Genomic DNA, 14550 nt, shown 5'->3' with positions numbered 1-14550 from the left:
TGTAATTAATACAAAAAATGTATTACTTTAAACCTTTGTCTCGATAAGTAGGCTATGTCGGCAGCCTACTAAACGTTGCAAAAAATGTTCAAAATAGATGAATCTACTTGGGTCCAAACTGATTAAATTGACGCATCCAAGAAATTCAAATATTGGGTATCAGAGAAATTATTATAAACTGAGTTGTTAAAATTTATTATTATGTACCTTTAATATTATAAGACCGTATTATTACGGTCTTTGTTAGATACCTAAAGCTTTAAAGATTCTGCAGTTTTTACTTGAACCTAAAAATGAAGAGTTGCATTTGAGGCAAACATTTTGATACGGTAACAATAAATATTGGTTGCTGTCTATGTTTTTAAACATTGCCCAAATTATACGCGGCAAAATAATTGCATTTTGGTTTTTGTCTCAGTTAAAAACTATACGCGATTTGGTGTAAAAAGCCAATATTCGCTCCCCTATAACATACGCTGAAAAATTTCAAATTTTATTTTTATTATCTTTAATTTTGATTATAATTCCTGTTTTATTATTTCACAACTAATTGTATATAATGTCAATTAGTTAATTAAATAAAATTAAGATTGATTTCATATGAGATCGTATTCAGTATTATTTTGTGTTGCATAATTTGCCAAATTAATCGGAATTATAAATAAATAATTAAAATACTTTAAATGATCAAACTCTGAATGCGCTGCATACTTGATGAAGATGCAGTACCATGTATTTAAATACCATAAGTACTTCTGAATATTTTTACAAAGACTAGTTTTATTTTAAATGCTACAATAAGAGTTACGTCCATGAGTATTTTAATTTTTATTTTAAATTGTTGTGGCTTCTTTCATGTACGTACTTTTCAGGTAAGTGTACAGATCAGGTGCAGAAATTTAGATGAGTTCAGGATTTGTGGGAAGAAATGACAACTATGTCATCAACGTTCTTTTCTAGTCTTTCCATTATAATGTTAAGAAGATGGTGATCTTCCTTTTGTGTGCCATTTTTGAACCTAAAACTAAACTAATATTCTGGAATTACAAAGCTTCTTTAGAAATGACTTCTAATAGATTAATTTAAATGATATTGGGTAAAATAAAAAGTTTTTGCCGTTTTTGTCACTAAAAACTTCGATTAAATTTTGCAACTAGTGAAGTAAGACCACAAGCTGTTAAAATATAACACAGGCTCCAAACAGCAACCACATGATAGTGATGGCAAACAAGGCTCTAGTCTGGTGCAAACTACTAACAACTTGATCGTTTGATTGAAACAACAAAGGAAAAATGACTTATATATTTAAATTGACTAACAGAAAAACAGTTCAATTCTTTCATCATAATGACTACGCAAGTTTTTAATGACGAAGAACAAAGTGATGGAATATAATTAGAAACCTGTATTTTATACTTCTGACTACCATTTGTTTCGATCTCTACAAAACTTAATGGTAAAAAATTGGTCTACCGAAAAGTCGCTAGTTTTTCGCCGATTAGGAGCAGAAATTCTAACAGATGAAATAGAAAAACTATCTAAAAATGGCAAAAGAAATTTATTAAATTGATTTTAAATAAATAAAACCGAGGACTACGTATTAAATTACACTTTTTTACGTTAACGAATATATTACAGAACCGAGGTTCTTAAGAGAAATTCAAGCTTTATTAACATTAAGTGCAGTCCTTATTGAATCCGATGTCGAATGGCATGCTCTGGATATTGAAATCATATGCTTACTTTCGGCAACAGTATTTCTCTAGTATTTTTCTAGTATTTTTTTTTAGTTAAAGCTTCCATATATGACTAAATACATATTAGCATGAAATCCGATTATCTTTTATATTGAATAATCAAATATTTTTTAAGAAGAATTTATTGAAAATTCAAATAGCTGTTAAGACATATTTAGTTCCTTTCTTTTATTTTCAAAACTTTGGTTCGAATGGAAATTCTTACTGCATTATTCTTTATATAGCTTGCACTAATGACTATCTAATGACCTTTCTTTTACTATATTTAGTATATAGTATATATATTTTTTTTATTTAGTATATTTTACTGTATACATAACTAAACTATAACTATATATATATTACTATATATATGTTACTATATATATGTTATATTTATTTGTTTGTATATATATATATATTTATATTTATATAGCTTTTACTAGTGATTAACGATTAAAGAATATTATTTTCATTTATACAGAAGACATCCCTAACATGTGTAGCATATACACATTGGAAATATAAATTATTTATTTTAAATTAAAATATTGTTTTTAAAATAATTTTTGTAAAATTCAAAAATAATTTTTCCATTTTATGGCTTAAACACTTTTGTTTAATTAAAAGTGAAAAATAAAAGGTGTGTAACTCAAATAAGAATTTAAGATTGTTTCTAATCGCGTCCATTGTTTGTTTTTGTAGTTTTAATTAAAATATTGTTTTAATAAACCAAAATGAATAAACAAATTGGTATAATATCTACAGCTACAATATGTTTACAATGTAAATTTTAAGGCAGCGTCTTATAATAGTTGGAAAGAAGCACTAAAAATATATGAAAAGCTGGCCAATATTTATTGAAGAAAATTAAATTTAAAATTTTCGCACGCAAGCATCTAAAAATTGCTTAAAGGAAACCATTTTCCGCATTTATTTAACAAAAAAAAACTGCTTAATGCAAATGAGACATAAAAGCAAATGCATTATTGACTAAAAGTCTTTTGTCTTTACCAAGCAAAAACCTAAAATTTCAATATACTTATGTCTTTATATTGAAAAAAATTGTTCCAAACACTTCAATCGCTGGACACTCGTTTTTTCCAGAGATCTTGTCTGGTGACAAAAAGTGCTGTTACAAAGATTAACGCGGAAAAGTCAATTTGGAATTGTACACCACCATTTGTTAGGTAAAAGTGTCTCCCTAACACGAAACCGCAAAACCCTCCGATACTGTGAGCTTTCACAGATTGGCAATTGAATTTCTGTGCCCTCAAAAAATCGAGTTAATGGATTATTCTTCGTACAGCACTTATTTGGCACTCAATGACTTGTGCTCGTTCCCGTACATTAGAAATTTTTGTCGGCAGAATGAGTCGTTGTTTCATTCAAAAATCCTGTTTTGGTAGTGTCTTCACGATGGATTACAAGTTGAAAGGATTAGAGGTAAATAGATTATAGATAACAAATATATAAATCAATAAATTACAATATTTCGACAAACAAGCCACTTTCAGTAATATATTATTGTTTTTTATTATTTGGCATACTATATATATATTATAAGCTCTTGTAATTCAAGAAGTCCGGTTGATTAGTAATGAAACCAACAGATTTATTTGTTTAAAGCCATTCAATAGAATTTTCTGTTTATCATTATTAACTTATGTTGGTCAACCAAAAATAGAATAAATTACGGTAGAGATGATCAATGGTAGAGTTGATCATACCGCTGTCATTTCAATTTAATTAGATATGTATTTTCAAAAAAAACTTGTTTCTAACTCGTTGAATACTATTGGAAAAGTGTCGCATGTCTTCTTTTTCACTAAAACTATGTACTTCAGGTCTAAGATGCACATAATTGTGATTCTTTAGTCTATATCCATGGAATTTGAATAGCTTTGTATTTATGGACCTGGATAAGTGATGATCGGGCTTTGCTCAATCGAGACAAAAAGTAGAGAAGTAGTTTGCTGATTTCGCTGTATAAAAACTAATGATGCCGAATTCGCTAGTCACTCAAAAGAGGTGGCAACACCGGAAAACATCAAAAAAAGTTCACAAAATCATTTTGGCAAATCATAAAGTGGAATTGCAGCAGATAGTTGACATCTTAAAGATTTCAGAGAAATGTGTCGGCTTTATTTCGTATCAACATTTGTCTATGAGAACGCTCATTTCGAAGTGGGTACCGTGCTTGCTGACAGTTGAAGAAACAACAAACAACGTAGCGATGTTTCTGAGACCAGTTTGGAGTTGTTTAAGCGAGATAAAAAATACTTTTTGCATCGATATATAATAATGGATTACAGACTGCAGCTAGTGAACTGCAACCAAAGCGGTTAAAAACGCAAAAGACAGCTGACAAGCTTATGACGGCCTAATTGGGGCGTTTATTGGAAAAATATTGCGAAATAACGGCCCCATTGAATCAGAAACAAGTCTCTGTGACCGTGTCTTAAGTCGTGATTACTGTGACCAAATTCGCACGAATAACACTTCGATTTGCTTTCGCATCCATCGTGTTCACCTGATTTAACTTTCAGTGATTACTATCTATTTACAGACTTTTAAAAATTGCTTCAGGGAAAGAGATTTGGCTTCGATGAAAAAGTAATCCGATAAAACTGAGTCATATTTTAAGACCAAGAATGAATCGAAAAGTTAGAGATGTGCTGGAATGATTGTAGAATTATCAAGATTCTACAGAATCTTTCAAGAGTCTACATTTATAATTAAAATCAAATTTTCTCATGAAGTTGTTGTTTTACTAATTATCCTGTGGACTTATCAGTCGATGTGTTAGGTATCAAAAACTTATCACGCCAAAAAAATTTCGGTTCCCGAAAATGGTTCCTTTCTATTGCAGTACTCATTTTGCTCTAAAGATAGTTTACTCCCGGTAGGGGAGGATGCTCTGCTGCTATCAAAACTAAACAACCATATTTTTCACGTCTTCGAAATCTGCTTCATTGTGTTTTTCTAACTGTGAGGTGATTTTCCTAGAATACTTTTTACAATTTTTTTTATTTTTAGCTTTTAATATATGCAAAAATCGACACGTGGAATATTTTGCTCAATTTAAAGTTTGTGTTTCTTTTGTAGATAAAATTTTTGGTAAATTTTTTGTTTTGCATTAAAAAACAAGATACTGAAAATTATACTCAAAAAGTTTTAATTGAAGGATAAAAACTTGATAAAATACTCAAAGCACCGACTAGCCGCCTATCAATTTTCTTATTCTCACAAACCCTTCAAATTCTTTAAAGCCTTCAATTATATTTTAATAACAACATAAATAAGTAGCAGAAAAACGTAATGACGCCCTTCGCCTATGGTACAAATAAATTAGGCACTGCCATCTCACCTTACATACTAATTTCAAGCAAATACATAAACCGGAGGATGTCAGGAAGTTAAATGCGGATGAAGGATGGAGGAAGGAGGAAGGGGGAAGGTGGAAGGCGTAACAAATGGTTAATCATGACGTAATGGAAAACACTGTTGAGCGCCAAAAATTATAAACGAACGTGAAGGAAGTGAAAACAATTCATTACAAATTCATTTTGTTTAACTTACGTAAAGAGTATTTAATTCCTTAATAGAGCTAAAGGCTACAGAACAACAAAAAACAAAAAAAAAATACAAATTAAAAAAAAAAATACAAAATAATAATAAAATAATAAATTCCAAATGCCTGCTAGCCCCTTTGCGCGTCTGATGGACTGGCCTTTACCAGGTGTTGGCACAACAACGAGCGGCGGCTTCAGTTGAACTTGAGCACGCGAAATGTACGGACATGGAACGGAATTCGCAGAGTTTATGGTTCTCGGTAGACATTTTTATTAAACAAAATTAAAACAAAATTAAAACAAAATTAAAACAAAATTTATATTAAATGCATTTATTTTTCAACTGTTGCATTGTCCATTGCCAACTGAAATATTGAAGTGCTTTCTCTGGCCGGCCACTGTCCCCGTCATTATCCAGCTGGTACATGGTATTTGCGGAAAGTACATCACGAAGACGCAAAGGGAGCTAGATTATATGAAAGCTTTTAACAATAATAACGTCATCGTTGTGTGAAATAAATAATCGTGCGGGCGTTCAACAATTTAATTTCCTTCATTTTCATTTGAATTCGAATTTTAAATTAAATTAAATTTAAATTTATAATTCACATTGGATGTACCATCAATTCGCCTCTATCTTCTATGTACTTCTTTCTGGCTTGCGTTGATATAAACACGCAGAATTGTAAACAAAACGTTGGAAAAATATTTCATTTGAATATTCGAAGCGTTGAGGTTGCGAATTGATTGGGTAGTGCGGTCAAGTTGCCAATCAAACAGTTTATTAAAAAATCAATTGTAATTAAATAATAAATATTAAAAATGTGCTAAGCAACGAGTGAAAGTGAATTTAATTTCTTGATATAAAGTACTTAAGTTAGTTATAAAATACAAGGAAATATTAATAGAATTAAGTGAACACAGTGGATTTAATATCATAAATATCAACCTCACTATCAACCTCACAATTAACCTCACCATCAACCTCACCATTTACCATTTACCTCACCAGTAACGAAGTCAATAAAAATGTTAAAAATATTACTTGCAATTGCTCTCTGCTGTGCAACTTACACCCACGCACATCAGGTGGAATCAAAATATCCTTGCGCCTTCATAGACACGGCAAACATCACGGGTAGCTTTTCGCACGACACAACGAATATGTCGTACATATACGAATGGATGATAATACCACGTGAACTGGTAGCGGCTTATGACTTTATCATACAGGACGGTGTACGCGTACCGGCAGAGCGACATTTACGCGCCTGTGTATGCAAACTGAAACCGTGCATACGCTTTTGTTGCACACAAGGACAATACTATGATGTCAAGAATAAAACGTGTATCGCAGTCCCGGATGTTGTTGAACCCAATATGCAGCAACACATTGCCATTAGCGCTAGCAACAATAGTCAGATTAGCAGCAACAGTAGCAACAGTAGCAACAGTATCAACAGTAGCAACAACAGTAGCGATAAAATTGCGCCTTTGATGGATCAGAGCTTTATGCTGATTAAACAGTGGAATGGCACCTCGAGAATCGTTAATACCTCAACACATTTTTCAGTACACATTGGCAGTCCTTGTGAGAATATGCGTTTATTGAAGAAAAATAATCAAATTGTTCAGTGGAATTTATATGAGGTAAGTCCTGACTGAATGAATGGAAAGTTTATTGTAGGTAAGATAAAAAAGAAACATGAGAATATATTTATATATGTGATATATATATTTCATATATTCCTCTCATGTTAAAAGTTCTTAAAAGTTATAGTTCAATTTAATTAAGTGTTCTTAAGTCACAGAAAAGTAGCATGCATGGATGTCATTAAATATTGGGTTAAAAATTTATGACATATAATAACAGAATTACTACAATACTGTGAAGGGTAACTTGCGTACATGATAGTAAAATTTCAAATTTATATGCATTTAATTAATAGGATTATACTAACTGAGGAATTAAACAAAGAAAATTAACTCTAACTGTTGAAGAGGTATGGGATTGCAAGTTAAAAAACAAAAGATATTTGAAGGAATAAATCAAATATTTTTTACTCGATAGATAATTTTACAGCATTGATGACGGAAAATAATATAATAATAATAATCTTATATATAAAAATGAATCGAAGAATGTGTTTAAGCGCATAACTCAACAACGCCTCGACCAATTTGGTCAATTCTTTTTATTAAATCTTCGTTTAAATCCAAGGATGGCTGGAAAAAATTGGTCCAGGCGTTGTTGAGTTCTGCGCTTATCAACACATTTTTCAATTGATGTTTACATATAAAAAGACAAGAACGTCACCAGAATAGATGAGTTTGTGTGTTGTAATAAGTTGTTGATTATTGTAGGTATGTTTATTAAATCCCCATGACTTCCTTTGCAGATCATTATCTCCATTATCCAAGCGAGCTACCCACTTTTTATATATTTGTCACCTTTAGGTCTCCACTGTCCCTTTATATGACTTTCCAATCAGGTTTGAACGCTAAGTTCGCCTCTTAGTTTGAAAACCTCTGAAAGACATCCCAGTCGGGGTTTTGCAGTGGATCCCAGAAGGGTGGCCAAGGTTCTTGGAAGAGAAGATACTTTGGTGATCCAAACTGAACCCCATTCACCAGGATGACTGTTCTGTTCAGTACATTTTTTTGCCCCGAATATAAAATAGGTAGGAACAAAAAACTGTCATATTCCAAATCTTTTTAACAGAATGAAGTCTGTCGGGTCCGCTAGTATTATAATAAATAATAATGGTCTTCACAGAAATCTTGGAAACTGTGCTTAGGGATCTACAGCCTTTTTAAAATTTAAAAATATAATTGATGTTCGCTTCCAAAGCTGAAATCACTGTTGATTTGTCTCCATATACCATTAATTTCAAATACTTAAGCAAAAAATACTTTATAGGCGTTAAGTTAGGCGATGTAGGAGCCATGCCAGAGCTCCGTTTCTAGAGAAAACTTAATTGTCGTTTAATGTTTAAATAACTCAATTATTTCGTTTCCAGAAAAAGTATTTATTATTATATGAAAGAAGCTCATTAAGAGAAAGTTTTGTAATTGAGATTGTGCAATTATAACACTCTAAATAATACCCAGATTAGCACGATTACCCTGAAATTAACAGCTGTTTTATATGATTTGTATTTATGAAAAATATAAATGTCTACTAACACTACTACAAAAATTATTGATAGCTCTGAAAATGTTCAATTTGGCAACAAAATTTAAATGATCTAGATTGAATCTAGATATACTAATCGAAATAATATAGCCTCAACATAGTTTTGTCTGTTTTTTCAAGATAAATTTGTCCCTTCACGTCACACTAAAAATTGTAACTAAATTTCAACAAATTTTATTTAGTCTATATATTATAAATTATTATTATATTATATTAATAAAAATCAAACAATAAATGGTGAACTTAGGATGGCTGCTGGAACACAAACATGGTTCTACCTGAAATCATAGGAAACGCTATAGGTTTTCTTGTGACTATTTATCGCAATGACTATATACTACCAACTAATGCGATCGTTGAACAGTCCACTTGCTTCAAACATTTTTTATGCTTTTGGGCGACTCTGTCAAGTGATAGACACTGAATTCTCCAGTCAAACATTGAAAGTAGTTCCTATATCAGTTCCTTACCTACATCCAAACATAAAACATTTCTCAACATTTTCTCAGAAACAACCGAAAATGTTTCTAATATATCAAAGTGGACTAACACTTCAATGGATCTTTGCGATCTAAATGGTGTACTTGCCCTACATGTTATTCTGGTAAGGTAGTTTTAGTGCGTTAAAGTCTTAGAAGTAGCAAAACGAAAAATTAGTAAGTCCTGAACAAAGCTTTGAATGTAACGCGATTAAGAAGGAGGAGGACATTTATTTTTTCCATTATCAAAGAAAATAAAATTAAATATAGAACTTTAGTGATGATTATTTTGACATAGAAGTCAAAATAAAGTATGTAATGTTAAAGCAATGTTAGCTAAAAAAAATGTCTCATTGACATTTGGTAAGTAAATATAATTATTCTGTAATGTTAATTTTTTCTTTCCAAGAGTAACACGTCTTATGACGAAAAGAAACTATTTAAAACTTGTTTAAAAGTTCGAATAACTACATTTTTGTTGTTGTCTTTTCATTTCTATTCGAACACTTCTAATAATTGTTCTGAAGTTATAATTCAAAACATTCTTTATAATAATTATAATAATTCTCAGAAGTTTACAATGGAGTATACCATTTTTTATCTATTATACAAAAAAAAATGAATATATTGTTTAACATAGAAACATTAAAACAACAACATTGGATAGTGACAATGCTATAAAAAAGACCACATTTCAAGGAATATAGAACAATCTTCAGAACTTGTAAACCGTAAAGGTTAACCCTCGCTTTTGCTATCTAATTATTCTCCCTACATGAAGACAATTTCTATTTCTATAATTCGCGATAAAAGTATATGAAAATCTAGCAATTTTATGGAGTCTCCTACTGCTTGTGTTTCCTGTACATGTGAATTAAAACTGAAAACTACATTAAGTGGCGAAAACTCTTTTTGGAAGAGAAGAAATTAGAAAATCTAAAAAGAGAAGCATGGAAAGGTTAATCGAGCAGCCCAATGAACTCGTTGTAAATCTTTTAAGCAACAGATTGTTTGTGTGAAGGTTGGAGAGGTTTCAGATGCTAGACCCACCATGCACAGTTTATTTATAACTAAATGAAAATGAAGTAAAGTAGTTATAAGTATCTCTCATAAATAAAACAGATAAAAAGATTATATAGCTAAAAAATTAGATAGCTTAGCCTGTAGGGCTTAATTTTAATAAATAAATTATTGTTTTCTTAACTGGAATGAAATGTCTCTCATTTAATATGTTAAATGGTTCATTATCTCCACATAACTTTCATTCCAATTGAATGAGGTTTAGTAAAAAAAAATTATAAATAATTTAGGTTTATTTTTTTTATCAGTTTATAGATTTCATGAAATCTATAGAATGCAACCGTAGTAAAGACGATAAGTATTCATTCAATTTCCTACGAAAGAATACATTAGTTCGCCGTACTATAGGACTATACAAGTTTCGTTGCTGAGTGGGTGCGATATTTTTAATTCGTATGCATATATAAATCAAAAAGTTATATATAAATTGGGCATGGTTATGGTACAAACCATTTGTAGTTTTTGAAGACTTTTCCTTCTGGTTCGCTTCCCGAATTTTTGCTATATGCATTTTAATTCTTTAATGTACGTTAGACCTTGATTCGTAATAATAAAAATCAGTCCTGCAGTTTATCATTTAATGCAGTCGAAAATTTTATTGTTTAATTTAATTTCGAGTGTGATTATTTGGGTGAAGGCGCCAGTGAATTTAAGCTCATAAATATTTAAGAAATGTTAAAGCTCAAGTAAGGCCAAGGGCGTTGTCTGAATTGTAATTAAATTTTGATTTTTATTAAAATCATTTTAAATTTCATGGAAGTCATTCTTTCTAGGAATATTGTAATAATTTTTAAAAAAAGATTTTTTAATATTTTTTAAGAAGATTACAATTAAACCATTTATATTAAAAAGTTTTAATAGATACTGAAATAATTTTATTAGAATATTTTTTATAAATTCAATTTTACATTTAATCCTACCATTTGATATGAATGAAATAATTACTTTTTGTTTATTTTTATTATTTTTTATTTATTAAATAAATCAAATTTTTGTTATTTGCAGAACGGCAGCATTTCACATAAAAATCATTTATTTTCAAAACATTATTGCTACACTCCATATGAGAAACCAAACTCTGTGTGGGAGTGGCAACCTCTGGCGTGTGCACCCGAGAAGCTGCCATTTGTATTAGGTGTTAAGGAATGGACTTATGCTATATGTGAGTTAAAATATTTTAAAATATTGAAAATATTTTGTTATCATATATATTGTTGCTTACAAAGCACTAATATAAAAATTTTCGGCAATTTATGAGATGAATTATACTTATATCAATATGGCGTACATGTATCATTTATACAACAAATATTATTATGTCTTTCAGACTATATTCAATAAATATATACTTTATTAAAATAATTAGTATGCAGGTAATAAATCATCACATACTATATCATTGTGAAATGAATCAACGTAGCTAAGATTATCTATTTGTCTATATGTAAGTACGTTTACCACTATCATTTTGTCTGAAACTACTCTTGCCATGCAGTGCCTATGTAATGCTAATTTAAGCGTAGTAAAGAAAAATTAAATTAATAAATTACATGAATAATTCATAATGCAAAATTATATAGACAACAACAACACATAAAAACGACATAGCAACGACATCAGTCAGGAAGACACTTTTTTTGTGGGGAGGAGGTGGAATGTTTTATGCCCTGTCAAACCGACCGTCGACGGAATGGCGGGTTCGACTCCTACTATGTAGTATATATATACGAACTGAAATACCCCCTCTTCTTCTATGGGATTTCCACTCCCGGGACTACTTTTGCATTAATTCAGGAGGATCCCTTATATGTTGGCTATCCATGGCATATGCCTCTCGTAGAACCTGTTGGACACAGGCCGCCACTTCTGATCCGAATTTGAAAGTCTTCAGATTGCTCTTCGTTTGAGATTAGTTTGCGTCTAGATCTTTCTTTTTTTCCCTTAGCACAGCAAGACAATACATAAGCATCAAATCAATTTAATATCAACACAGTGGAGTGTACTCATTTAAAAAGAATCTTTTTAAAATAAATATAAGGTTCATATGAAAATATTGATTTGAACGAACTACAGTTAGTTTGAAATAATCCAAAAAGTTGCAAGTAGAATTCTCCTTACTATTGTAATTCTACGTTCCCCATGCTTCAAAGCCCCCCACTCTTTATTGTTTTCCTACTTCCTACTTTTATATTAAAACAATCTGCCTTTGTGGAGTATTTAATTGGTTATAATAAATCAGTTACAAATATTTTGTTATTTTATAGTTATATTATTTACTTATAACAAAATATATATGTAGTCACTTTGCATTTAAAGTAAATGAAGACTGACGAAGAACAGAAATGATCCTGTGAAGTATAATCTTCTGACACACAACAAATATGTTATGATCAATTTAGATTTTAAGTAAAATTTCATATATTTTATAAGTACTGTATGAATTTATTTGAATGAAAAAAATAAAAATAATAATAATAAGATATACACTCATACATTTCTAGGTCTTATCATAGCCGTAATTTGCATGAGCATTATTTTGTTCGTACATCTGCTCTGCACAGAATTGCGAAACACCTTCTACGGTGTAGCGATCAAATGCTACGCACTATGCATTATAATCGGTTATTCACTTCTGGCACACCTAATATTGAATGATCCAGCGAATATGTTAAAATTTTCCTGCTCCAACATACGTAAAAGTTTTTTTAGATATTATCATTGCATAGATTTCAAGAGTCATTTCTTTCCAGCTTGCTTTGCCTTATGTTTTCTGGTCTTGTCCTTCTTCATACTGACATTTATCAGCTTTAATTTTTATTTAAATTTCCATGGCGTTATTTTGACGAAACTAATGTTTTGGTTAACTTTTTGTCCAATTGTATTGCTCTGTGTTGGTTGGTCCTTCTACGTGGGTTTCGACTATTACCAGAATAAACCAATTTTCGGTGGCGATTCATGTTGGTTCGATCGTAAGTACTTTCAATTATTATGCTTATTAATGGATATAAGAAATTAATATATATTATTATATCTCACGGTTTTCTTATTATAATTTTAGCCAGAAACTGGTCTATTATGGTATATTTCTATGGTCCCATTTTTCTGTCTTGTGTTTTAAGTGGATTTTTCTATCTCTTGACTTTAATGCGCATTTCCGAAAGACAGGAAGCAGATGTTAACAAATTGATTGCGACTATTGAAGAAAACCGGTGAGTTCTAACAACTTATATACGACTGTTATATATAACAATGTTAAGTATCATTTAATTTTATTATATGTGTCAGTTTCAAATCATTTTGGAAGTTCTTTGGTTACACAGTAGTCACTTGGCTTGTGTGCATGTTCTCCTTTGTAATTAACTACTATAGAGGGGAGAAGACACATATTAATTATGCGGTTTGCTTGTTCGTGGCATTGCACGGTTTTGGCGCTCTTTACACTCTAATCGGAAAAAATCAGCAAATACAGAAGTTTCTGCGGAGAATAGATGAAGATGTGTAAAATTCTTAGTTATATATATTTAATCAAAAAGGTATAAATTAAAATATATATACAACTTTTACAGCGATGATGATGACGATGAAGATCTGCAACCGAGTTCAGTGCGAATGACGAGTTTTTAAATAGTAATAGTTTTTCATTTATACACAAGTATACTTAGTTTAATTGTAATGATATATTTTTTGTTTGATGTTCTTGTACTAATTAATTTCATAATTAAGAATTTCTGTGAATTATTAAATAAAAATGCCAAAAATATGTATTTATTTTTTTAAAAATAAATTTATGATAGAATAAAATAATTGACCCTTGGGAACTCCTAGCGTTATTATTCATAATTTGTATGAACGTTACGCAAGCTATTCCAGTTTGTTAATTATACTTAATTAATTTTAATAAAAAAAATTATATAATAAAATATAAAAAAAATTTCGAAAAAATAAATACAACTTTAAGTGAAAATTAGAATTTAATAGTGTTTACTTGCTACTTATTTGTAAGTAAACCCTATAGAAATAAGAAATAGAAATATAGAAATCATTGATTATTTCAAGTAATTAACTAAAATGCTAACAGGTTTTTCAGACTAAAAAGAATCGGACTCTGCTGAATTAAGGCTGCTCAACATTTTTTCACACGTTTAAGTGAACCACCTCTCAAAGAAACCACTAAAATACAATAAAGAGAAGATTCTGTAAGGTAAAGAGTATAATATTCGGCAACCTTATTAGCACGCGTCTTGCGATTGTCACCAAATAAATCCAATACCACCGGTTTTTATTGCACCACAAAAGTTCCGGAGTTTTCAATCAAGCGGCACCGTTAGGTTTTTCAATACTTCTAATTTCTGTTTAGCAAAGAAGACTATCTGATGAGATAGCACAATAGATCTCGAATATCGTATATAAATCTCAAAGGGATTTATAATTTATAATTAAGGCTTAATAAAGCCTTAAATGTTTTTGAAGAAGTAATTTTGTGG

General features: G+C 30.4%; 1 protein-coding gene across 1 annotated transcript; it reads left to right on the top strand.

Moving 5' to 3' along the window:
• Positions 1-5891: 5891 nt before the first annotated feature.
• On the top strand, positions 5892-13795 carry LOC119667784 (probable G-protein coupled receptor Mth-like 8). Its single transcript, XM_038077098.1, has 7 exons — positions 5892-6961; positions 11072-11228; positions 12568-12759; positions 12817-13035; positions 13125-13275; positions 13352-13564; positions 13633-13795. Exons 1-7 carry the CDS (start codon positions 6341-6343, stop codon positions 13688-13690), a joined length of 1611 nt encoding a protein of 536 aa, XP_037933026.1. The 5' UTR covers positions 5892-6340; the 3' UTR covers positions 13691-13795.
• Positions 13796-14550: the final 755 nt, after the last annotated feature.

This window comes from Teleopsis dalmanni, chromosome 1, assembly GCF_002237135.1.
Source record: "Teleopsis dalmanni isolate 2A chromosome 1, ASM223713v2, whole genome shotgun sequence".
NCBI lineage: Eukaryota > Metazoa > Arthropoda > Insecta > Diptera > Diopsidae > Teleopsis > Teleopsis dalmanni.
This window is presented reverse-complemented; position numbering and strand designations above follow the sequence as displayed.

What these genes read in the sequence shown, in the direction of transcription:
- LOC119667784 (XM_038077098.1), top strand. Translation starts at nt 6,341, where the DNA reads ATGTTAAAAATATTACTTGCAATTGCTCTCTGCTGTGCAACTTACACC. An exon ending in GCGACTATTGAAGAAAACCG is followed by an intron (nt 13,276 to 13,351) that starts GTGAGTTCTAAC and finishes TATATGTGTCAG; the next exon opens with TTTCAAATCATTTTGGAAGT. An exon ending in CGGAGAATAGATGAAGATGT is followed by an intron (nt 13,565 to 13,632) that starts GTAAAATTCTTA and finishes CAACTTTTACAG; the next exon opens with CGATGATGATGACGATGAAG.